The following is a 26,480-nucleotide window of genomic DNA, read 5'->3' on the forward strand; positions in this document are numbered from 1 at the left end:
TTGCTGGTCCAATACTTATTTATTTTTTAAAAAATATTTTTATTGAAGTATTTGTAAAGTTTTATAACAAAAACAGAAAAAGAACAATAAGCGTCAAACATTAACATAGCACAAAAATAGATAATTCCGCGAATGGCTCTGTCTTCACAGACCATCGAGAATGACAAAAAACAAACAAACATCCCCCTCTCGGAAAGCTGCTACTGCCGACATTTTAAATTAAATTTCCCCGAGAAAGTCGACGAACGGCTGCCACCTCCGGGTGAACCCTAACATGACCCTCTTATGGAAAACTTTATTTTCTTGAGGCTGAGAAACCCAGCCATGTCACTAACCCAGGTCTCTACATCGGGGGCTTCGAGTCCCTCCACATCACCAGGATCCGTCTCCGGGCTACCAGGGAGGCCAAGGCCAGGACGTCGGCCTCTTTCACTCCCTGAACTCCCGGGTCTTCTGACACCCCAAAGATCGCCACATCTGGACTCGGCACCACCCGCATACCTAGCACCTTGGGCATTGCCCTGGCAAACCCCTGCCAGAACCCTCCAAGCTTCGGGCATGCCCAAAACATATGGACATGGTTTGCTGGGCTCCCCACACACCTCGCACATCTGTCTTCTACCCCGAAAAACGTGCTCATCCTCGCCGCCGTCATATGTGCCCGGTGACCCACTTTAAACTGTATCAGACTGAGCCTGGTACATGATGAGGAGGGATTAACCCTACTTAGGGCTTCTTCCCATAGTCCCGGCTCTAACTCCCCTCCTAACACCTCCTCCCACTTGCCTTTAAGCTCCTCCGCCGGGGTTTCCTCCGCCTCCGACATCTCCCGATAGATATCCGACACCCTCGCCTCCCCCACCCAGGTACCGGAAACTACTCTATCCTGTATCCCCCGTGGCGGATCACAAATAACTCGCTCTTTCCCACGTTTAATTTATACCCCGAGAAACTGCCAAAGTCCCTTAAGATCCGCATGACTTCCCCCATCCCCCCCCAGTGGGTCCAAAATATACAGGAAGAGATCATCCACGTAGAATGAGACCCGATGCTCCACCCCCCCCACCCCCCCACCCCCCACCGGACCAGCCCCTGCCAGTTCCTTGAAGCTCTCAATGCCATGGCCAGCGGGGCTCAATCGCTAGAGCAAATAGTAATGGGGAAAGGGGGCACCCTTGCCTCATCCCCCGGTGCAATTTAAAATACTCCGAACTAAGCCGGTTCATGCGCACGCTTGCCACAGGCGCCTGGTACAGCAATCGCACCCACCGGATAAAGTCCTCACCAAACCCAAACCTATCCAGCGCCTCCCACAGGTACTCCCACTCCACCCGATCCAAAGCTTTCTCTGCACCATCGCTGCCACAACCTCTGCTTCCTCTCCTTCCGAGTGCATCATAACAATATTTAAAAGCCTCTGCACGTTAGCATTAAGTTACCTGCCCTTAACGAACCCAGTCTGGTCTTCCCCTATCACCCCCGGGACACAATCCTTTATCCTTGTGGCCAAGATCTTAGCCAATGGCTTGGCATCCACATTAAGCAATGAGATTGGCCTGTAAGACCCACACTGATCAGGGTCCTTATCCCGTTTGAGAATGAGTGAGATCGAGGCCTGCAACATTGTAGGGGGGAGGATTCCCTTCTCTCTCGCCTCATTAAAGGTCCTCATCAATAGTGGGCTCAACACCTCTGAAAATCTTTTTTTAAATTCCACCGGGAAGCCATCCGGCCCCAGGCCTTTGCCCGACTGCATACCCTCCAGCCCCTTTCTACTTTCTTATATCTCATTCGGTGCCCCCAGCCCATCCACCAGACCCTCCTCCACTCTCGGGAACCTCAACAGGTCCAGAAATTGCCTCATCTCTTCCGCCCCCGCCGGGGGTTCCGACTCATATAGTTTGCTGTAGAATTCCTTAAAAACTTCATTCGCCCCCTCCAGGTCTGAGACCAAGTTGCCCTCCTTCTTCTTTACTCCCACGATCTCTCTGGCCGCCTCTCTCTTCCTAAGCTGGTGCGCCAGCATCCTGCTCGCCTTCTCCCCATATTCATACACCGCACCCCTAGCCTTCCTCAACTGTTCTACCCCTTTCCCTGTGGTCAACAATTCAAACTCCGCCTGAAGCTTGCGCCGCTCCCTCAGGAGTCCCGCGTCCGGGGCCTCCGCATATTTCCGATCCACCCGAAGTATCTATCTCCTCAACCAATTTCCCCCTCTCCGTTCTTTCCCTATTTTCCCTATGGGACCCGTTTGATACGAGTTCCCCTCTAATAACTGCCACCAGGGCTTCCCAAACCGTCGCTGCCGATGTCTCTCCCGTGTCGTTTGTTTCCAAATAGTTCTGGATATTCTTATTTACCCGCCCGCAAACCACCTCGTCCGCTAACAACCCCACGTCCAATATCCACAGCGGACGCTGCCCTCTCTCCTCCCCAAGCCGCAAATCTGCCCAGTGCGGGGCATGGTCCGAGATTGTAATCACCGGGTATTCCGCCCCGTCACCTTTGGAATCAACGCCCTGCCCAGAACAAAAAAGTCAATACGGGAATAATCTTTGTGGATGTGGGAGAAGAAGGAAGACTCCTTTACCCTCGGCCGTGAAAACCACCAGGGGTCTACACCCCCCATCTGTTCCATGAAGCCCTTCAGCTCCTTTGCCACCACAAGCCTCTTGCCTGCCCTGGTTTTGAGCGATCCAATTCAGGTTCAATGACCGCATTAAAGTCCCCTCCTATGACCAAGTTGTGTGACTCAAGGGCCAGGATTCTCCCCTACCCGGCGGGGCGGGGGGTCCCGGCGGGATGGAGTGGCGGGAAGCACTCCTCCGTCAGGCAGCCCCAAAGGTACGGATTTCTCCGCACCTTTAGGGGCCAAGCCCTCACCTTGAGGGGCTAGGCCCGCGCCGGAGTGGTTGGCGCGCTGCCGGCCGGCGGGAAAGGCCTTTAGTGCCACACCAGCGGGGGCAGAAGGGACTTCGTCGGCCGACGGAAGTCCGCGCGTGCGCGGGAGCGTCAGCGGCTGCTGACGTCATCCCCGCGCATGCGCAGGGGGGAGGGTTTCTTACGCATCGGCCATGGTGAAGGCTGTGGCCGAGGCGGAGGGAAAAGAGTGCCCGCACGGCACTGGCCTGCCCGCGGATCAGTGGGCCCCGATTGCAGGCCAGGACACCGTCGGGGCACCGCCGGGGCCAGATCACTCGGTGTTGTGAATGGTCTGATCACTCAGTGTTGTGAATGGACAGATCACTCTGTGTTCTGAATGGACTGATCACTCAGTGTTGCGAATGGGCTGATCACTCGGTGTTGTGAATGGACCGATGACTCAGTGTTGTGAATGGACTGATCACTCAGTGTTGTGAATGGACTGATCATTCGGTGTTGTGAATGGGCTGATCACTCGGTGTTGTGAATGGACAGATCACTCTCTGTTCTGAATGGACTGAACACTCAGTGTTGTGAATGGACAGATCACTCAGTGTTGTGAATGGGCTGATCACTCGGTGTTGTGAATGGACAGATCACTCAGTGTTGTGAACGGGCTGATCACTCAGTGTTGTGATTGGACAGATCACACGGTGTTCTGAATGGACTGATCACTCAGTGTTGTGAATGGGCTGATCACTCGGTGTTGTAAATGGACTGATGACTCAGTGTTGTGAATGGACTGATCACTCAGTGTTGTGAATGGGCTGATCACTCTGTGTTGTGAATGGACTGATCATTCAGTGTTGTGAATGGACTGATCACTCAGTGTTGTGAATGGGCTGATCACTCGGTGTTGTGAATGGACTGATCACTCAGTGCTGTGAATAGACTGATGACTCGGTGTTCTGAATGGACTGATGACTCGGTGTTGTGAATGGACTGGTCACTCAGTGTTGTGAATGGACTGATCACTCTGTGTTCTGAATGGACGGATCACTCAGTGTTGTGAATGGACTGATCACTCGGTGTTCTGAATGGGCTGATCACTCAGTCTTGTGAATGTGCTGATCACTCTGTGTTGTGAATGGACTGATCACTCGGTGTTGTGAATGGGCTGATCACTCAGTGTTGTGAATGGGCTGATCACTCAGTGTTGTGAATGGGCTGTTCACTCAGTCTTGTGAATGTGCTGAGCACTCTGTGTTGTGAATGGACTGATGACTCGGTGTTGTGAATGGACTGATCATTCGGTGTTGTGAATGGACTGATCACTCACTGTTGTGAATGGACCGATGACTCGGTGTTCTGAATGGACTGATCACTCGGTGTTGTGAATGGGCTGATGACTCAGTGTTGTGAACGGACTGATGACTCGGTGTTGTGAATGGGCTGATCACTCGGTGTTGTGAATGGGCTGATCACTCGGTGTTGTGAATGGACAGATCACTCTGTGTTCTGAATGGACTGAACACTCAGTGTTGTGAATGGACAGATCACTCAGTGTTGTGAATGGGCTGATCACTCGGTGTTGTGAATGGACAGATCACTCAGTGTTGTGAACGGGCTGATCACTCAGTGTTGTGAATGGACAGATCACACGGTGTTCTGAATGGACTGATCACTCAGTGTTGTGAATGGGCTGATCACTCGGTGTTGTGAATGGACTGATGACTCAGTGTTGTGAATGGACTGATCACTCAGTGTTGTGAATGGGCTGATCACTCTGTGTTGTGAATGGACTGATCACTCAGTGTTGTGAATGGACTGATCACTCAGTGTTGTGAATGGGCTGATCACTCGGTGTTGTGAATGGACTGATCACTCAGTGCTGTGAATGGACTGATGACTCGGTGTTCTGAATGGACTGATGACTCGGTGTGGTGAATGGACTGGGCACTCAGTGTTGTGAATGGACTGATCACTCTGTGTTCTGAATGGACTGATCACTCAGTGTTGTGAATAGACTGATCACTCGGTGTTGTGAATGGGCTGATCACTCGGTGTTGTGAATGGGCTGATCACTCAGTGTTGTGAATGGACTGATCACTCTGTGTACTGAATGGACTGATCACTCAGTGTTGTGAATGGGCTGATCACTCGGTGTTGTGAATGGACTGATGACTCAGTGTTGTGAATGGACTGATGACTCAGTGTTGTGAATGGACTGATCACTCAGTGTTGTGAATGGGCTGATCACTCGGTGTTGTGAATGGACTGATGACTCAGTGTTGTGAATGGACTGATCACTCAGTGTTGTGAATGGGCTGATCACTCTGTGTTGTGAATGGACTGATCACTCGGTGTTGTGAATGGACTGATCGCTCAGTGCAGTGAATGGACTGATGACTCGGTGTTCTGAATGAACTGATGACTCGGTGTTGTGAATGGACTGGTCACTCAGTATTGTGAATGGGCTGATCACTCAGTGTTGTGAATGGGCTGATCACTCAGTGCTGTGAATGGACTGATCACTCGGTGTTCTGAATGGGCTGATCACTCAGTCTTGTGAATGTGCTGATCACTCTGTGTTGTGAATGGACTGATCACTCGGTGTGAATGGGCTGATCACTCAGTGTTGTGAATGGGCTGATCACTCAGTGTTGTGAATGGGCTGATCACTCAGTGTTGTGAATGGGCTGTTCACTCAGTCTTGTGAATGTGCTGATCACTCTGTGTTGTGAATGGACTGATGACTCGATGTTGTGAATGGACTGATCATTCGGTGTTGTGAATGGACTGATCACTCACTGTTGTGAATGGACCGATGACTCGGTGTTCTGAATGGACTGATCACTCAGTGTTGTGAATGGACTGATGACTCGGTGTTGTGAATGGGCTGATCACTCGGTGTTGTGAATGGGCTGATCACTCTGTGTTCTGAATGGACTGATCACTCTGTGTTCTGAATGGACTGATCACTCAGTGTTGTGAATGGGCTGATCACTCAGTGTTGTGAATGGGCTGATCACTCGGTGTTGTGAATGGACTGATCACTCAGTGTTGTGAATGGGCTGATCACTCGGTGTTGTGAATGGGCTGATCACTCGGTGTTGTGAATGGGCTGATCACTCTGTGTTCTGAATGGACTGATCACTCTGTGTTCTGAATGGACTGATCACTCAGTGTTGTGAATGGGCTGATGACTCAGTGTTGTGAATGGGCTGATCACTCGGTGTTGTGAATGGACTGATCACTCGGTGTTGTGAATGGGCTGATCACTCGGTGTTGTGAATGGACTGATCACTCGGTGTTGTGAATGGGCTGATAACTCGGTATTGTGAATGGACTGATCACTCGGTGTTGTGAATGGGCTGATCACTCGGTGTTGTGAATGGACTGATCACTCAGTGTTGTGAATGGACTGATCACTCAGTGCTGTGAATGGACTGATGACTCGGTGTTCTGAATGGACTGATGACACGGTGTTGTGAATGGACTGGTCACTCAGTATTGTGAATGGGCTGATCACTCGGTGTTGTGAATGGGCTGATCACTCAGTGCTGTGAATGGACTGATCACTCTGTGTTGTGAATGGACTGATCACTCGGTGTTGTGAATGGGCTGATCACTCAGTGTTGTGAATGGGCTGATCACTCAGTCTTGTGAATGTGCTGATCACTCTGTGTTGTGAATGGACTGATCACTCGGTGTTGTGAATGGGCTGATCACTCAGTGTTGTGAATGGGCTGATCACTCAGTGTTGTGAATGGACTGATCACTCTGTGTTGTGAATGGACTGATGACTCGGTGTTGTGAATGGACTGATCATTCGGTGTTGTGAATGGACTGATCACTCACTGTTGTGAATGGACCGATGACTCGGTGTTCTGAATGGACTGATCACTCGGTGTTGTGAATGGGCTGATCACTCAGTGTTGTGAATGGACTGATGACTCGGTGTTCTGAATGGGCTGATCACTCAGTCTTGTGAATGTGCTGATCACTCGGTGTTGTGAATGGACTGATCACTCGGTGTTGTGAATGGACTGATGACTCGGTGTTGTGAATGGACTGATCATTCGGTGTTGTGAATGGACTGATCACTCACTGTTGTGAATGGACCGATGACTCGGTGTTCTGAATGGACTGATCACTCGGTGTTGTGAATGGGCTGATCACTCAGTGTTGTGAATGGACTGATCACTCGGTGTTCTGAATGGGCTGATCACTCAGTCTTGTGAATGTGCTGATCACTCTGTGTTGTGAATGGACTGATCACTCGGTGTGAATGGGCTGATCACTCAGTGTTGTGAATGGGCTGATCACTCAGTGTTGTGAATGGGCTGATCACTCAGTGTTGTGAATGGGCTGTTCACTCAGTCTTGTGAATGTGCTGATCACTCTGTGTTGTGAATGGACTGATGACTCGGTGTTGTGAATGGACTGATCATTCGGTGTTGTGAATGGACTGATCACTCACTGTTGTGAATGGACCGATGACTCGGTGTTCTGAATGGACTGATCACTCGGTGTTGTGAATGGGCTGATCACTCAGTGTTGTGAATGGACTGATGACTCGGTGTTGTGAATGGGCTGATCACTCGGTGTTGTGAATGGGCTGATCACTCTGTGTTCTGAATGGACTGATCACTCTGTGTTCTGAATGGACTGATCACTCAGTGTTGTGAATGGGCTGATCACTCAGTGTTGTGAATGGGCTGATCACTCGGTGTTGTGAATGGACTGATCACTCAGTGTTGTGAATGGGCTGATCACTCGGTGTTGTGAATGGGCTGATCACTCGGTGTTGTGAATGGGCTGATCACTCTGTGTTCTGAATGGACTGATCACTCAGTGTTGTGAATGGGCTGATCACTCAGTGTTGTGAATGGGCTGATCACTCGGTGTTGTGAATGGACTGATCACTCAGTGTTGTGAATGGGCTGATCACTCGGAGTTGTGAATGGACTGATCACTCGGTGTTGTGAATGGGCTGATCACTCGGTATTGTGAATGGACTGATCACTCGGTGTTGTGAATGGGCTGATCACTCGGTGTTGTGAATGGACTGATCACTCAGTGCTGTGAATAGACTGATGACTCGGTGTTCTGAATGGACTGATGACTCGGTGTTGTGAATGGACTGATCACTCAGTGCTGTGAATGGACTGATGACTCGGTGTTCTGAATGTACTGATGACTCGGTGTTGTGAATGGACTGGTCACTCAGTATTGTGAATGGGCTGATCACTCGGTGTTGTGAATGGGCTGATCACTCAGTGCTGTGAATGGACTGATCACTCTGTGTTGTGAATGGACTGATCACTCGGTGTTGTGAATGGGCTGATCACTCAGTGTTGTGAATGGGCTGATCACTCAGTCTTGTGAATGTGCTGATCACTCTGTGTTGTGAATGGACTGATGACTCGGTGTTGTGAATGGACTGATCATTCGGTGTTGTGAATGGACTGATCACTCACTGTTGTGAATGGACCGATGACTCGGTGTTCTGAATGGACTGATCACTCGGTGTTGTGAATGGGCTGATCACTCAGTGTTGTGAATGGACTGATGAGTCGGTGTTGTGAATGGGTTGATCACTCGGTGTTGTGAATGGGCTGATCACTCTGTGTTCTGAATGGACTGATCACTCTGTGTTCTGAATGGACTGATCACTCAGTGTTGTGAATGGACTGATGACTCGGTGTTGTGAATGGGCTGATCACTCAGTGTTGTGAATGGGCTGATCACTCGGTGTTGTGAATGGACTGATCACTCAGTGTTGTGAATGGGCTGATCACTCGGTGTTGTGAATGGACTGATCACTCAGTGTTGTGAGTGGACTGATCACTCAGTGTTGTGAATGGGCTGATCACTCGGTGTTGTGAATGGACTGATCACTTGGTGTTGTGAATGGGCTAATCACTCGGTGTTGTGAATGGACTGATCACTCAGTGTTGTGAATGGACAGATCACTCGGTGTTGTGAATGGGTTTATCACTCAGTGTTGTGAATGGACTGATCACTCAGTGTTGTGAATGGACTGATCACTCAGTGTTGTGAATGGGCTGATCACTCGGTGTTGTGAATGGACTAATCACTCGGTGTTGTGAATGGGCTGATCACTCAGTGTTGTGAACGGGCAGATCACTCGGTGTTGTGAATGGACTGATCACTCGGTGTTGTGAATGGGCTGATCACTCAGTGTTGTGAACGGGCTGATCACTCGGTGTTGTGAATGGACTGATCACTCTGTGTTGTGAATGGACTGATGACTCGGTGTTCTGAATGGACTGATCACTCGGTGTTGTGAATGGGCTGATCACTCAGTGTTGTGAATGGACTGATGAGTCGGTGTTGTGAATGGACTGATCACTCGGTGTTGTGAATGGGCTGATCACTCTGTGTTCTGAATGGACTGATCACTCTGTGTTCTGAATGGACTGATCACTCAGTGTTGTGAATGGACTGATGACTCGGTGTTGTGAATGGGCTGATCACTCAGTGTTGTGAATGGGCTGATCACTCGGTGTTGTGAATGGACTGATCACTCAGTGTTGTGAATGGGCTAATCACTCGGTGTTGTGAATGGACTGATCACTCAGTGTTGTGAGTGGACTGATCACTCAGTGTTGTGAATGGGCTGATCACTCGGTGTTGTGAATGGACTGATCACTCGGTGTTGTGAATGGGCTAATCACTCGGTGTTGTGAATGGACTGATCACTCAGTGTTGTGAATGGACAGATCACTCGGTGTTGTGAATGGGTTTATCACTCAGTGTTGTGAATGGACTGATCACTCAGTGTTGTGAATGGACTGATCACTCAGTGTTGTGAATGGGCTGATCACTCGGTGTTGTGAATGGACTGATCACTCGGTGTTGTGAATGGGCTGATCACTCAGTGTTGTGAACGGGCTGATCACTCGGTGTTGTGAATGGACTGATCACTCGGTGTTGTGAATGGGCTGATCACTCAGTGTTGTGAACGGGCTGATCACTCAGTGTTGTGAATGGGCTGATCACTCAGTGTTCTGAATGGACTGATCACTCTGTGTTCTGAATGGACTGATCACTCAGTGTTGTGAATGGGCTGATCACTCAGTGTTGTGAATGGGCTGATCACTCGGTGTTGTGAATGGACTGATCACTCAGTGTTGTGAATGGGCTGATCACTCGGTGTTGTGAATGGGCTGATCACTCGGTGTTGTGAATGGGCTGATCACTCTGTGTTCTGAATGGACTGATCACTCTGTGTTCTGAATGGACTGATCACTCAGTGTTGTGAATGGGCTGATCACTCAGTGTTGTGAATGGGCTGATCACTCGGTGTTGTGAATGGACTGATCACTCAGTGTTGTGAATGGGCTGATCACTCGGTGTTGTGAATGGACTGATCACTCGGTGTTGTGAATGGGCTGATCACTCGGTGTTGTGAATGGACTGATCACTCGGTGTTGTGAATGGGCTGATCACTCGGTGTTGTGAATGGACTGATCACTCACTGTTGTGAATGGACTGATCACTCAGTGTTGTGAATGGGCTGATCACTCGGTGTTGTGAATGGACTGATCACTCAGTGTTGTGAATGGACTGATTACTCAGTGTTGTGAATGGACTGATCACTCAGTGTTGTGAATGGGCTGATCACTCGGTGTTGTGAATGGACTGATCACACAGTGCTGTGAATGGACTGATGACTCGGTGTTCTGAATGGACTGATGACTCGGTGTTGTGAATGGACTGGTCACTCAGTGTTGTGAATGGACTGATCACTCTGTGTTCTGAATGGACTGATCACTCAGTGTTGTGAATGGACTGATCACTCGGTGTTGTGAATGGGCTGATCACTCGGTGTTGTGAATGGGCTGATCACTCAGTGTTGTGAATGGACTGATCACTCTGTGTTCTGAATGGACTGATCACTCGGTGTTGTGAATGGGCTGATCACTCGGTGTTGTGAATGGACTGATGACTCAGTGTTGTGAATGGACTGATCACTCAGTGTTGTGAATGGGCTGATCACTCTGTGTTGTGAATTGACTGATCACTCAGTGTTGTGAATGGACTGATCACTCAGTGCTGTGAATGGACTGATGACTCGGTGTTCTGAATGGACTGATGACTCGGTGTTGTGAATGGACTGGTCACTCAGTATTGTGAATGGGCTGATCACTCAGTGTTGTGAATGGGCTGATCACTCAGTGCTGTGAATGGACTGATCACTCTGTGTTGTGAATGGACTGATCACTCGGTGTTGTGAATGGGCTGATCATTCGGTGTTTGAATGGACTGATGACTCAGTGTTGTGAATGGACTGATCACTCAGTGTTGTGAATGGGCTGATCACTCTGTGTTGTGAATGGACTGATCACTCAGTGTTGTGAATGGACTGATCACTCAGTGCTGTGAATGGACTGATGACTCGGTGTTCTGAATGGACTGATGACTCGGTGTTGTGAATGGACTGGTCACTCAGTATTGTGAATGGGCTGATCACTCAGTGTTGTGAATGGGCTGATCACTCAGTCTTGTGAATGTGCTGATCACTCTGTGTTGTGAATGGACTGATGACTCGGTGTTGTGAATGGACTGATCATTCGGTGTTGTGCATGGACTGATCACTCACTGTTGTGAATGGACCGATGACTCGGTGTTCTGAATGGACTGATCACTCGGTGTTGTGAATGGGCTGATCACTCAGTGTTGTGAATGGACTGATGAGTCGGTGTTGTGAATGGGCTGATCACTCGGTGTTGTGAATGGGCTGATCACTCTGTGTTCTGAATGGACTGATCACTCTGTGTTCTGAATGGACTGATCACTCAGTGTTGTGAATGGACTGATGACTCGGTGTTGTGAATGGGCTGATCACTCAGTGTTGTGAATGGGCTGATCACTCGGTGTTGTGAATGGACTGATCACTCAGTGTTGTGAATGGGCTGATCACTTGGTGTTGTGAATGGACTGATCACTCAGTGTTGTGAGTGGACTGATCACTCAGTGTTGTGAATGGGCTGATCACTCGGTGTTGTGAATGGACTGATCACTCGGTGTTGTGAATGGGCTGATCACTCGGTGTTGTGAATGGACTGATCACTCAGTGTTGTGAATGGACAGATCACTCGGTGTTGTGAATGGGTTTATCACTCAGTGTTGTGAATGGACTGATCACTCAGTGTTGTGAATGGACTGATCACTCAGTGTTGTGAATGGGCTGATCACTCGGTTTTGTGAATGGACTGATCACTCGGTGTTGTGAATGGGCTGATCACTCAGTGTTGTGAACGGGCTGATCACTCGGTGTTGTGAATGGACTGATCACTCGGTGTTGTGAATGGGCTGATCACTCGGTGTTGTGAACGGGCTGATCACTCGGTGTTGTGAATGGACTGATCACTCGGTGTTGTGAATGGGCTGATCACTCAGTGTTGTGAATGGGCTGATCACTCAGTGTTGTGAATGGACTGATCACTCGGTGTTGTGAATGGGCTGATCACTCGGTGTTGTGAACGGACTAATCACTCAGTGTTGTGAATGGACTGATCACTCGGTGTTCTGAATGGACTGATCACTGTGTTGTGAATGGGCTGATCACTCGGTGTTGTGAATGGACTGATCACTCAGTGTTGTGAATGGACTGATCACTCAGTGTTGTGAATGGGCTGATCACTCGGTGTTGTGAATGGGCTGATCACTCAGTGTTGTGAATGGACTGACCACTCAGTGTTGTGAATGGACTGACCACTCGGTGTTGTGAATGGACTGATCACTCAGTGTTGTGAATGGACTGATCACTCAGTGTTGTGAATGGGCTGATCACTCGGTGTTGTGAATGGACTGATCACTCGGTGTTGTGAATTGTATATTGAGTAGCTGCAGAAAGCTTCTCATCCCACTTCATGTCGGCTAAAGTATTTTATGTATCAAAACATAACAATTTATTTTATTTTCCAAGCAGTCGGCCACCTCTACTATGAAAGTCATTTACATTCCCTCATCTCACACAGTATGTAAAATTGTTGAGTGTGCCTCTCTCTGACAATGCCGTAACTAATTGTAAATTCCATTGTTACCGATGTACCCAGAATGAAGCAGCCCGATTTAAGTGATGTATCAGTGAGATGAAGCACTCCCAATCTGATTTATAGCAGTCCAGTTAGTAATGATTCTTTTATGGCATTTGAATGCAGATATAAAATTGAAGGCTTTCAATCGAAACATTCACTGGATTCTGAGGAACAATATATATTTTCTAGTTACATTTGACCAGGGAGCATTTTTTAATGTCCAATGTATTTATTTATTCTGATTTTATTGTTGGCCAATCCTCTCGTAGCTCCCGGCGTTTAACAGACAATGCTGTGCTGCCAAATACAAGCAGCCCCAGAACGCGAGGCTGCGGCTCTATCCTTGGCTTCGGCCTGATTACACTGCCACTTGGTGGCCACAAGTGAGCACAGCAGCGTACCTGAGGGAGGGTCTGTTCGCAGTGGAGAAGATGAAAGACTTGCATTTCTAAGGCATCTTTCAAAACTTGCCTCTCAAAATGCTTTGCAACCAGAAATTATGGAGGTGCAATCAATGTCCATAGTGTAGGAAACGTGGCAGCCAATCTTCATGGGTGTCACACTAGACCAGCATTTTTGTTTCCCATCACTAATTTCCCTTGAGAAGGGGTGGTGAGCTGCCTTCTTGAACCGTTGTAGTCCATGCGATATCGGTACCCCATGGGGTTATTAGGGTAGGAGTTGCAGGATTTTGACCCAGTGACAGTGAATGAACGATGATATAATTTCAAGTCAGGATGGTGAGTGATTTGGAGGGGATCTTGCAGGTGGCAGTGTTCCCATGTACCTGCTGCTCTTGTCCTTCGAAATGGCAAAGGTCATGGGTTTGGAAGGGGCTTCCTACGGAACCTTGGTGAGTTGATGCAGTGCAACTTGGGATGGTATACACTGTTGTCACTGTTGGTCTGTGGTGGAGGAAGTGAATGTCTCCAGGCAATGACGATCTCCAGCCATCTCCCCATGACATTCGGCGGCATTACCGTCACTGAATCCCCAACTATCAACATCCTGGGAGTTACTATTGACCAGAAAATGAACTGGATTAGCTCTATAAATACTGTGGCTACAAAAGCACGTCAGAGGCTGAGAATTCTGCAGTGAGTAACTCACTTCCTGACTCTCCAAAGTCTGTCCATCACCTACAAGGCACAAGTCAGGAGTGTGATGGAATACTCCCCACTTGTGCAGCTCAGACAGGAATCAAAAACGCTTAACTATCCAAGACAAAGTAGTCCACTGGGTCAGACCCCATCCACCACCTTCAACATTCACTTCACCACCAATGTGTGCTCCTGGACTCCTTATAAACAGCAACATCCAAATCACAACCATTGCACCACCTAATGGATAAGGGCAGCAGACACATGGGAACCCCACCACCTCCAAGTTCTCCTCTAAGTAACTACCATCCTGACCTGGAAATATATCAGTCTTATGGTGTTCTATGATTTCTACGTGATGAGTGCGTCGCTGGCTAGGCCAGCATTTGTCATCCATCCCTAATTGCCCTTCAGAAGGTGGTGGTGAGCTTCCTTCTTGAACCACTGCAGTCCAGGTGGTGTAGGTACACCCATGGTGCTGTGAGGGAGTGAGGCCCAGGAGTTTGACCCAGCAACAGTGAAGGAACAGTGATGTATTTCCAAGTCAGGATGGTGAGTGACTTGGAGAGGAGTCTCCAGGTTGTGTTTCCAAGTGTCTTCTACCCTTTGTCCTTCTAGATGGTAACGGTCATGGGTTTGGAAGGTGCTAACTAAGGATGAGTTCCTGCAGTGCTTCTTGTAGATGGTGCACACATCTGCTACTGTGCGTCACTTGTGGAGGGATTGAATCTTTGTGGAAAGGAAGCAGCTGAAGATGGTTTGGCCCAGGTCACTACCTCGAGGAACTCCTGAAGTGCAGCCTACTTCAAAGTTTAGACAGTACTGTTAACAGGCTGAGGGATACTTGGAATGTAGATTGCCAAAGAGAAAACTGATTGTTTCCATGGCAACACAGGCCTGTTTTTCTGCTCCCATTTCATTGAACTTACGTAACAATGATTAGAATGATTTAAATATGTTATCAGTGCATGGAAATAGTTAGCAATAATAATCTACAGGTTCTGTAGATGAGAGGATGTCTACAGGGGGACCATGTGAGCCAGCGTTTGAGTGCAGGGAATTTGAATATCAATGTTAATAATAATAATAATAATAATAATCGCTTATTGTCACAAGTAGGCTTCAATGCAGTTACTGTGAAAAGCCCCGGTGCCTGTTCGGGGAGGCCATACGGGAATTGAACCCGTGCTGCTGGCATTGTTCTGCATTACAATGAAGGGGCAAGATCCTCTCCAAATCACTCACCATCCTGACTTGAAATTATATCATCGTTCATTCTGCTATTTGTGATTTTTATCAATGACTTGGTGGAGGGGGCTGAAGGGTGGGTCAGTAAATTTGCTGATGATACCAAGATTGGTGGAGTAGTGGATGAGGTGGAGGGCTGTTGTAGGCTGCAAAGAGATATTGTTAGGATGCAGAGCTGGGCTGAAAAATGGCAGATGGAGTTTAACCCTGATAAGTGCGAGGTGATTCATTTTGGTAGAAAAAATTTGAATTCGGAATACAGGGTCAACGGCAGGGTTCTGAGGAATGTGGAGGAACAGAGAGATCTTGGGGTACATGTCCGCAGATCTCTGAAGGTTGCCACTCAAGTGGAAAGAGCCGTGAAGAAGGCTTATAGTGGGTTAGCGTTTATTAACAGGGGGCTTGAGTTTAAGAGCCGTGGGGTTATGCTGCAACTATACAAGACCCTGGTGAGACCACATTTGGAGTATTGTGTGCAGTTCTGGTCACCTCATTATAGGAAGGATGTGGAAGCATTGGAAAGGGTGCAAAGGAGATTTACCAGGATACTGCCTGATTTGCAGGATAGGTCTTATGAGGAAAGGTTGAGGGAGCTAGGGCTTTTCTCTTTGGAGCGGAGGAGGATGAAAGGCGACTTAATAGAGGTTTATAAGATAATGAGGGGGATAGATAGAGTGGACGTTCAGAGACTATTTCCTCGGGTGGATGTAGCTGTTACAAGGGGGCATAACTATAGGATTCAAGGTGGGAGATATAGGAGGGATGTCCGAGGTAGGTTCTTTACTCAGAGAGTGGTTAGAGTGTGGAATGGACTGCCTGCTGTGATAGTGGAGTCGGACACTTTAGGAACTTTCAAGCGGTTATTGGATAGGCACATGGAGCACACCAGAATGACAGGGAGTGGGATAGCTTGATCTTGGTTTTGGACAATGCTCGGCACAACATCGAGGGCCGAAGGGCCTGTTCTGTGCTGTACTGTTCTATGTTCTATGTTCAAGACAGCTGTTTAGTCCACTGTGCTAAACCTGCCCCATCTCCCATTAAGAATATGGGATAGGAACCTACATGGGATAGGAACCTGGTCTTATTGCAGGTGAAACAGTGGCCAAAAAAGACCAGTTTGCAGAGCTACCTTCTATGGCTCAAAAGAGGTGGAAATATGTCACCATATTGGACCAGGCGATTGTCAGATAATCTAAGCTTCACCATTATCTAGGCCATTTGTGTCTCTTCTCTAGGGGCCTAATGATGCTTATTTCAGGATGTCTGCCAGAACTTGGTCAGGTTTGAATGGCGCAGACACTGGACATGCTCCTCTCAGTTTTTCTGGGATCATTCTGTGCCCTGAAAGGAATTGTTGGAGGCCATCACCAAAGTTGTTGACGTTTTCTATTGGACTGGTGGGGGTGGAGCAGAGAACTCCTCCTGGTTCCACAGCACAAATGCAAGCTGCTGTCAGCCCCTACTTATGCCTTTCCTCCCCTTTCCTCACCCACCCTTGTCACCCACATTCCTCCACCCAAGATCTTTTGCCGGTGAGGCAGTCAGTGGTGTTCAGTCTTGACAAGTTGCTTCTGATGCCCAGATGGTGCCTGCAACCTGCTGCCAATGTGCTGCTGAGGTCTAATGCCTGTTAGTCGCACCTCAGGGGCGTCATTCGGGGCCCACCGATCCGCGGGCGGGCCTGTGCCGTGGGGGCACTCTTTCCCTTCCGCCTCCGCCACGGCCTCCACCATGGCGGAGGCGGAAGTGACTCTCCCCACTGCGCATGCGCGGGAAACTGACAGCGGCCGCTAACGCTCGTGGGCCAGGCCACCGTGTGGGCACCCCCCGGGGCCAGATCGCCCCGCGCCCCCCCCCCCCCGAGGACCCCGGAGCCCGCCCGCGCCGCCTTGTCCCTCCGGTAAGGTAGGTGGTTTAATTTACGCCGGCGGGACAGGCATTTTAGCGGCGGGACTTCGGCCCATCCGGGCCGGAGAATCGCGGGGGGGGGGGGGGCCAACCGGTGCGGCGCGATTCCCGTCCCTGCCGAATCTCCGGTGCCGGAGACTTCGGCAACCGGCGGGGGGGATTCATGCCAGCCCCTGGCGATTCTCCGACCCGGCGGGGGGTCGGAGAATCTCGCGCATTATCTTTTTTATAGAATCCTTGCAGTGCAGAAGGAGGCCATTTGGCCCATCGTGTTTGCACCGACCCTCCGAAAGAGCGGCAGTGCTAAGCACTGTGCTACTGTGCCACCCCAATATTTCAGGGTGAACTCTCCACTCGTCGGCTGGTGATGAATGCTGCAGGAATGATCCATGTCCCTCCAAACCTTTATCCTCAATGGGTACAGCACAAAAGAGCAGATACCAGGGCAAAATAAATCAACTGTGGATCCCCACAAAGATCTAACAGAACTTAAGTGGCGAAATTCTCCACCAACGGCGCGATGTCCGCCGACTGGCGCCAAAAACGGCGCCAATCAGATGGGCATCGCGCCGGCCCAAAGGTGCGGAATGCTCCGCATCTTTGGCGGCCTAGCCCCAACATTGAGGGGCAAGGCCAACGCCGGAGGGATTTCCGCCCCGCCAGCTGGCAGAAATGGCGTTTGTTGCCCCGCCAGCTGGCGCGGAAATGCGGCGCATGCGCGGGAGCGTCAGCGTCCGCTGACAGTTTCCCGGTACATGCGCGGGAGCGTCAACGGGCGCCGACAGTTTCCCGCGCATGCGCAGTGGGGAGAGTCTCTTCCGCCTCTGCCATGGTGGAGGCCGTAGCGGAGGAGGAAGGGAAAGAGTGCCCCCACGGCACAGGCCCGCCCGCGGATCAGTGGGCCCCGATCGCGGGCCAGGCCACCGTGGGGGCACCCCCCGGGGTCAGATCGCCCCACGCCTCCCCCCCCCCCCCAAGGACCCCGGAGCCCGCCCACGCCGCCAGGTCCCGCCGGTAAATACCAGGTTTGATTTACGCCGGCGGGACAGGCAATTTCTGGGCGGGACTTCGGCACATCCGGGCCGGAGAATTGAGCGGGGGGTCCCGCCAACCGGCGCGGCCCGATTCCCGCCCCCGCCCAATCTCCGGTACCGGAGACTTTGGCGGGGGCGGGGGCGGGATTCACGGCGGCCAACGGCCATTCTCCGACCCGGCGGGGGGGGTCGGAGAATGATACCCATGATAAGTAAAGTTGTGCAAGGTCCCCCAAGGAGGACAAAGCAACATCAACTGACCTCAAAGTGATGGAAGAGGTGATCAGTTCAACAGGTGCACTCCATTAATATCCAGTCGTAAAAGTGAATATTCTAAATTTTCACTGGTGGGGTTCTTAATTTGGAGGAGGAGCTTAATTCCAGCGAGGTGGTTTTTCAATCAGTATGTATGAGATGCTAATACAATGCAAAAGAGGTTCCCAATATTGTTCGTCAGGAAGCTCAACCTGCCTTTAACCTGCATGGAAAGCCAGGAGAAGAAAATTCCGACAGTTTATCCCCCCCTCCCCTTCTTGGGAAACAGCATTTTTGCTTCCTGCCAGATTAAATGCCTCCGCCTGCCATGATTCCTGCTGCTGGCAGAACTAGAGGATTCTGCCCATTAGTGTCATTGTACCACATACAGAGGATGTTCTGCTCATTGAGTCCATGCTGGCACAGGAGAATAATCCAGTTAGTCCATTCCCGCACTCTGGGCGCGATTCTCCGACCTCCCGCCGGGTCGGAGAATCGCCGGGGGTGGCGTGAATCCCGCCCCCGCCGTGTTCTGAATTCTCCGCCACCAGAGAATTGGCGGGGGTGGGAATCGCGCTGGTTGGCGGGCTCCCCCTGGCGATTCTCCGGCCCGCAATGGGTCGAAGTCCCGCCGCTGTCAACCCCCGCCAGCCGACGTGGATTGAACCACCTATCTTACCGGCGGGGGCAGACGGCGCGGGCAGGCTCCGGGGTCCTGGGAGGGCGCGGGGCGATCTGGCCACCCTGGGGGCACCCCCCAGGGCCAGATCGCACCGCCCCCCCCCCCAGGACCCCGGAGCCCCGGGGGATGCCCCCCCACGGTGGCCTGGCCCGCGATCGGGGCCCACCGATCGGCGGGCGGGCCTGTGCCGTGGGGGCACTCTTTTTCTTCCGCCTTCGCCATGGTCTCCACTATGGCGGAGGCGGAAGTGACCCCCTCCACTGCGCATGCGCGGGGATGCCGTGAGCGTCTGCTGACGCTCCCGCGCATGCGTCGCCCGGCGAAGTCCTTTCAGCGCCGGCTGGCGTGGTGCCAAAAGTCTTTCCCGCCAGCCGTCGGGGCGGAAATCACTCCGGCGCAGGCCTAGCCCCTCAAGGTGAGGGCTTGGCCCCTAAAGGTGCAGAGAATTCCACACCTTTGGGGCGGCGCGACGCCGGAGTGGTTCCCGCCACTCCATTACGCCGGATTCCCCCGCCCCGCCGGGTAGGGGAGAATCCCGGCCTCTATCCCCAATGCCCTCTGAGATTACTTCCCTCAAGCACCCATCCAATTTCGTTTTCATTTGCAAGCAATTGAAAGGGAAATAGGTTTGACAAATCTAAGTGGTTAGGGCTTAGTGACAGGATTAGTTATTTGATCTTAGGTTTATTGGTTTGGTTCTTTGGTCAGGGTTAGGTTTATTGGTTAGGTTAGGTTTATTGATTAGAGTTAGATTTATTGGTTCGAGTTAGATTTATTGGTTAAGGTTAGGTTTATTGGGAAGTGTAGTTTTACTGGTTAGGTATGGTTTATTGGTTAGGTTAGGTTTATTGGTTAGAGTTAAATTTATTGGTTAAGGTTAGGTTTATTGGTGAGGGTAGTTTTATTGGTTAGGTTAGGTTTGTGGGTTAGGGTCAGGTTTATTGGTTAGATTTAGGTTTATTGGTGGCACTGCCTGCAGTGACAGCTGCCGGGCTCTGATTGGCCAGCAACTCCTAATGGACAAGATTTCCATCCTTGGGGCCCACCACTCTCCAGTTAAGTGCTTCATGGACACTGAATTTGCAAGGACTTCCTGAAAGGAGGCAACGCGGGGCTCTCATCATCTCACCAGCCAGTGAGCAAGACCCCCATTCCCTCCATTAAATACCGGCCCAGATCGGACTCTGCTTCTGCAGAAATACAGGAACGGAATACATTACCATACACATTTCCCCTGAGTCACATCCACCAAAATAAACCACCCCAGACAACTCCAGCCACACGCACACACACACGCAAGCACAAACACGCATGCACAAGCACACACACAAGCACAAACACATACAAACATGCATGCACACAAGCAGACATACATAAACATACATGTGCACGCATGCACAAGCACACACATATATGCACACACAAGCACAACACACACAAGCACAACACACACAAACACAATACATGCAAACATGTACGCACACACAAGCACAACACAAACACACATACAGATACACACCCAAGCATGCACAACATAGAACATAGAACATAGAAAATACAGCACAGAACAGGCCCTTCGGCCCACGATGTTGTGCCGAACCTTTGTCCTAGATTAATCATGGATTATCATTGAATTTACAGTGCAGAAGGAGGCCATTCGGCCCTTTGAGTCTGCACCGGCTCTTGGAAAGAGCACCATACCCAAACTCAACACCTCCACCCAACACCAAGGGCAATTTGGACATTAAGGGCAATTTATCATTGGCCAATTCACCTAACCCGCACATCTTTGGACTGTGGGAGGAAACCGGAGCACCCGGAGGAAACCCACGCAGACACGGGGAGGACGTGCAGACTCCGCACAGACAATGACCCAAGCCGGAATCGAACCTGGGACCATGGAGCTGTGAAGCAATTGCGCTATCCACAATGCTACCGTGCTGCCCTTAAGAACAAATAAATCTACACTATATCATTTTACCGTCATCCATGTACCTATCCAATAGCTGCTTGAAGGTCCCTAATGTTTCCGACTCAACTACTTCCACAGGCAGTGCATTCCATGCCCCCACTACTCTCTGGGTAAAGAACCTACCTCTGATATCCCTCCTATATCTTCCACCTTTCACCTTAAATTTATGTCCCCTTGTAATGGTGTGTTCCACCCGGGGAAAAAGTCTCTGACTGTCTACTCTATCTATTCCCCTGATCATCTTATAAACCTCTATCAAGTCGCCCCTCATCCTTCTCCGCTCTAATGAGAAAAGGCCTAGCACCCTCAACCTTTCCAAGTACACACACACATTCACAAGCACACACACACATGCACAAACGCACACACATACATACATGGACACCCCCCCACACGCATGCAGGCACAAGGATACACACATGCATGAACATGCGCACACCCACATGCACAAGCACACACGTACATACATGCACAAACATGCACACATACACACACATACATGCACAAGCACACACACATACAGATTCACACACAATCTTATTGCTGTTTGTGGGAGTTTTTTGGGCTCGAGTTTACTGCCACATTGTAACAGTGACTCTAATTCCAAAGTCTGTGACTGGCTGTAAAACAATGCTGTGGGTCTGAGAAAGGTACCAGATAAACTCAAACTTTCCTTTCTGTTGAAGATTGTACAATGGGTTACTAGAGGCAGACTCAGTGGGGGACATTTCTAGAAATGCACAGTTACCCTGGATACCCTTTCGACTCCAAAATGAGCTCACGGAGATTTCCACTGAGTTTCACTCTGGCCTGTACGCTTCACTATGAAGAGATCCTACAGTTTTGTCCTGCAGTGTGTGAGATGGTGAGTGAGAGAGGTAGGAGGCAGCGTGGGGTTCATCGTTAAGGGGGAGCCGAATGATTTACATCTCAGCAATGGAATTTGGAAAATAGAAAGAGGAGCTTTAAAAGCTGAAAGTCAGTGATTTGTGGATGTGTGAGCTGCCATTACACATGACTGTCCCCAAGAAAAATCACACGGAAAGTTTTCCCATCTGGAGATTAGGACAGTGTTTCCCAACGTTGAGGAGTGGAAGCTTTGTGAGATACAAATAGTCACAAGTTTTATTGGGGAGGTGGCGGAGGTTACCACCCTCAAAGCTGTCACAGGATTGACAATGTGTACGATGGTTATGGTGCTGTACCGAAATGATTTGACAGAAGTAGCAGTGAGGCCTGTTCTCGAGAGCCTGTGGGTTTGAGAGGTGACAGCATGCATGGAGATTATACTCAGACACCACAGATTAAATATTCCTCCATCTGTTCGTTTACTCAGTTCCTGACTGCAAGTAGCTAAATGCGCCGAATTGGTTCTGTTGTGATCAGCAGGCACTCTTCTTTCTTTACATAGCCAGGAACGTGCTACATTGGGATGTATTATTGGGGAGGGTCAGTGGAGCCCAGCACAATAGTCGTTACCCCTCAGGTCCTGTGCAGCACAACACGTTAACTAAATGCATTTGTGTCAGGAATTAAAGTCAGAAGCCTTCTGAATTACTTGAGAAGAAAATAACCTGTTGGTAGGGGAATATTCAACCACGCACTGGCTCCGGGAACAATCTGGATGGCATGACATGAATATGTGCCCAATGATGTCAGTGAGAGGCCGGAGCCAAGTTCAGCATCAGCCTTTGTTTGGATGTCTATTGGGGATTCAGATGCAGCCTCTAGGTTGCAACCTGATGACTCCTGCTTCGCTCCTACATATCTCTGGCCCACAGGTTATTCCTGGAAGGGCGGGAGATAGAGCAGAGGGAATGCAAGGTACTGAGGCCCACATTGTACACTCCAAGAAGCACCTGACACAAATATAACTTATAAAATGTGGTGTGGTGGCCATTTCTTGAGCGACCTCCAACTGTCCCTTCAAGGCTCCAGCCATTCAAGACCTAGTACAGGGTGAAGCTTACACGGCACAAGTTCCACTCATTCCTGATCACATTTTGCATCAGGTTCTATGACTGTTTTTAGACCCCAAATTGCTTATGCAAAGTGTCCAATATGTTTCAGGTGGGCACCGTCAACACCTAGAAAGTATCTACTTTTAACATCACGACTGGCCCCCTTTCAGGGTAAATCAGCAACCAATTTTTTGTCCAAAATATTGGTAAAGATCAGTTATATTTCTCCATCCTGAAACCTTACAACAAAGTAGAAACTCTCGCCTCTGAGGCAAGCGGTCATAGGATTACGCAGGTTATATAGTACAGAATCAGGCCATTTGGCCCAACCAGTCCCTGCTAATGTTTATGCTCCATTCAAGCCCCCTCCTATCTTTTCTCACCTAACTCCATCCATTACATCGCTCCATTTCCTTCTCCATCAGGAGTTTGTCTTGATGATGTGACTTATGTATGAGTGATATCAATTTGTAACTTCACCAGCTGACCGAACATATATGGAACTTTTAAAAAAGGACTTCTTAAGACAAGAAAGGACACTGACTTAGATGGCTGCCATAAGTCACCTGAAGTGTGGCAGTGCAAGGTGACCAGTTTCAACAATTCAGAAATTCCCAGACAACCTCATGGAATTTCACACCAAAAGATGTCAAGAATTACTTCAAAAGGATTTGCTGAAAAATGTACCAGACCAAACATTGACATTTCGAGACGACTATCTCCCCAGGAGAATCAGAGGGCTGGATTGTCCGATTCTGGGGCTATGTCCCCGCACCGGCATGGGAACGGTGACGTTTTACACCAGAGAAACTGGCGCAATACGGCCACCAATTCTCCGTTATGCTGGGGGCTAGCAGAACGGCAGCGTAGAGCATCCGGCTCTCGCTGCCGATACATCCCTGAGAATTGCGGGTCCGTGGCTGCGCATGCGCAGGCTGTCACCGCGCAGTGCAACATGGCAGCAGCGGCTCGTGGACCCAGCCCGCGAAATATTCCCCCCCCATTCGACCAGCTCACGCGCCCCGGACTGCCACGCCACAGTGCCCCCAGCCCCGAATAATGTACCCCCCTGCACGCGGATCAGCCATCGCGGAGGCAATGGCCAAGGCGGAAGGAGGAGTGCCCCCACAGGCCCGCCCGTGGATCGATGGGCCCCGGTCGCGGGCCAGGCCACCATGGGGGCACCCCCCGGGGCCAGATCACCCCGTGCGCCCCCCCCCAGGACCCCGGAGCCCGCCCACGGCGCCAGTCCCGCCAGGAAGGGAGGTGGTTTGATTCACGCCGGCGGGAGTGGCAAGACAGCAGCGGGACTTCGGCCCATCGCGGGCTGCAGAATCCCCGGCGGGGGCCCCGCCGACCGGCGCGATTCCCGACCCCGCCAAATTTTCGGTGCCGGAGAATTTGGCGGCCGGCAGGGGTGGAATTCACGCCGCCCCCCGGCAATTCTCCGACCTGGCGGGGGGTCGGAGAATCCCGCCCTCTATGTTTGAGAGCTGACTGGTGGGGATTTAACTCAAAGGTCCCCACACCTAAGGCAAGGGGCAAGGGTGAGAAGTCGGGGCCTTCAGGCGGGGCTATTCCACCAACAGCAGTGTGATAAATGACCAATTAAATGTTTCACTGTTTATTGTGGGATAAGTGTTTCACAGGCTGTTTGTGTGAGGTGTGTTGGCAATCTTATTGCGTTTTGATGTGAATGTGTAGAGAAAAAGAGAGATAAGTACAAACAGCTGGTACTAAGTCTGATAGCAGAAGAATGAAAATGTTATACGGTGACCCTATTAGTAGGGCATAAGTCATTCTGTGTTCAATTCATCAAACCAGCTAAATAGGTAACCCATAGCGACGGGCGCCTTGCAATGTGCCTGTGTCTTTAATTGCTTTGCTTCGAGAGTATTGATGTACATTAATCTCTGGTATTGAATGTTCGCTCATCTCTTTCAGGCTTGAGAGGGAGCTTGAATCACTTGAAAATGGGGACGTTGCCATCTCTAAAGAAAACAGTATCGAGGAGAAGCTGAAAGATGAGGAGAAGGTGTGTACAAAGGGAAAGAGTCAGCAATGAGAGAAGGACTGTATAGCTGGATGCCTCTGTAGTGAATGCTGCATGCATCAGAGCGATCGATTTGAAATAGGGTGTCATCTTTCTCCACATAAAAATAGCCAATGCCTGTTAAGATTGGGAATGTTGAGCTCAGAATTGGGCTTCATGGTGATGCAACCCCATGTCAAATAACCCAGCATATTTGGGCCTGGGCTTCCTGCCAGCTCTCCACTTCTCTGAGAGCAATGGGCAACTGAGAAGAGCTAATAAGAAGAAATCCCAACCTGCTGGAACTCAATCCTTCACTTAAACAATTATTTGGTGGAAAGTACATTCTGCGTCAATGCTCCCATGGTCCTGATGAGCAGAGCATCCTGGGAAATGGAAAGCCAGGCTTGTCAGCTGATGGTAAGGATCCTGAGGTGGTGAACAGGTCTATAATATGAGTTTAAATGTCAGTTCTTAAAGCTTCTCCTTTATTTTCAATTCCTTGCCACTTACAATGTGTGCGTCTTTGCGGGGATAAAAATATTTTTCCCTCAGTACAATATGGCACCAATAGGTTTCCCAATGGGAATTTCCCAGCCTGACATGCATTACAAATTCCACTGAGAGATGCCAGACTAGGTCTTAAGTACATGTTGCCACCTCCAGGGACACATAAACAGAGATTAAAATACCCCGCATCATGGTAATTAAAGTGTTCAGAGGTTATTCTCCCCAAAGGAAGTTGCAACAACGGAACTACTACAATATGCAAACACCCAACCAATTGTACTGTTGGATGCTTCCTCAGAATTGAGCAGGGTGGATTTACCTTACCACTGCACCTCTTTCCACCCCCTCACCATGCACTTTCCTCATTCTGAACAGGAGAATGACACTTAGATTCCATAATATTTCCATCCCACTTGGTGGAAGTTGAAAGTGAGATGGATGTGGAGGGCTCTCAGCCAGCTCATCAGGAGGTTCCAGTTGCTGGTGGAGATTGGGAGCCTGAAGGTTCTCAATGGACACATGAGCATTGATGATGTGACCTGGGGGTATAAAAGTCTCCACCTGACAGTCCTTTCCTCGGTGATCCCCCACTCTGCAGTAAAATTAGCTCCATGGACCAGCCTTAGTGTGCCAGTGGGTCTCATAGTGCTCGGTGGGGAATGGAACAAGGGATTGGGACATACCCTCCAACCTAATTCTTGCATTAGGCCAGCACCCAATCAAATTTATAACACCCACTCCTCTCCCCACGCACCCCTCTCCCGGCACACCCTCCCTCACCCATCCAACCCCTGTCCCTGCTCAATCCCCTCTCTGCCCAATCCAGGAGAGCCCCATAGT

The 26,480-nt window shown here is 50.0% G+C and overlaps 1 protein-coding gene across 1 annotated transcript in view; it reads left to right on the plus strand.

Moving 5' to 3' along the window:
• The window catches only part of palm1a (paralemmin 1a), a 360,072-nt gene that overhangs the window by 291,318 nt on the left and 42,274 nt on the right, over positions 1-26,480 (plus strand). The window contains exon 5 of the mRNA XM_072482830.1: positions 25,043-25,133. Within this exon, the coding sequence (XP_072338931.1) occupies positions 25,043-25,133 (91 nt within the window). The remainder of the gene's footprint in view (positions 1-25,042; positions 25,134-26,480) is intronic.

This window comes from Scyliorhinus torazame, chromosome 18, assembly GCF_047496885.1.
Source record: "Scyliorhinus torazame isolate Kashiwa2021f chromosome 18, sScyTor2.1, whole genome shotgun sequence".
NCBI lineage: Eukaryota > Metazoa > Chordata > Chondrichthyes > Carcharhiniformes > Scyliorhinidae > Scyliorhinus > Scyliorhinus torazame.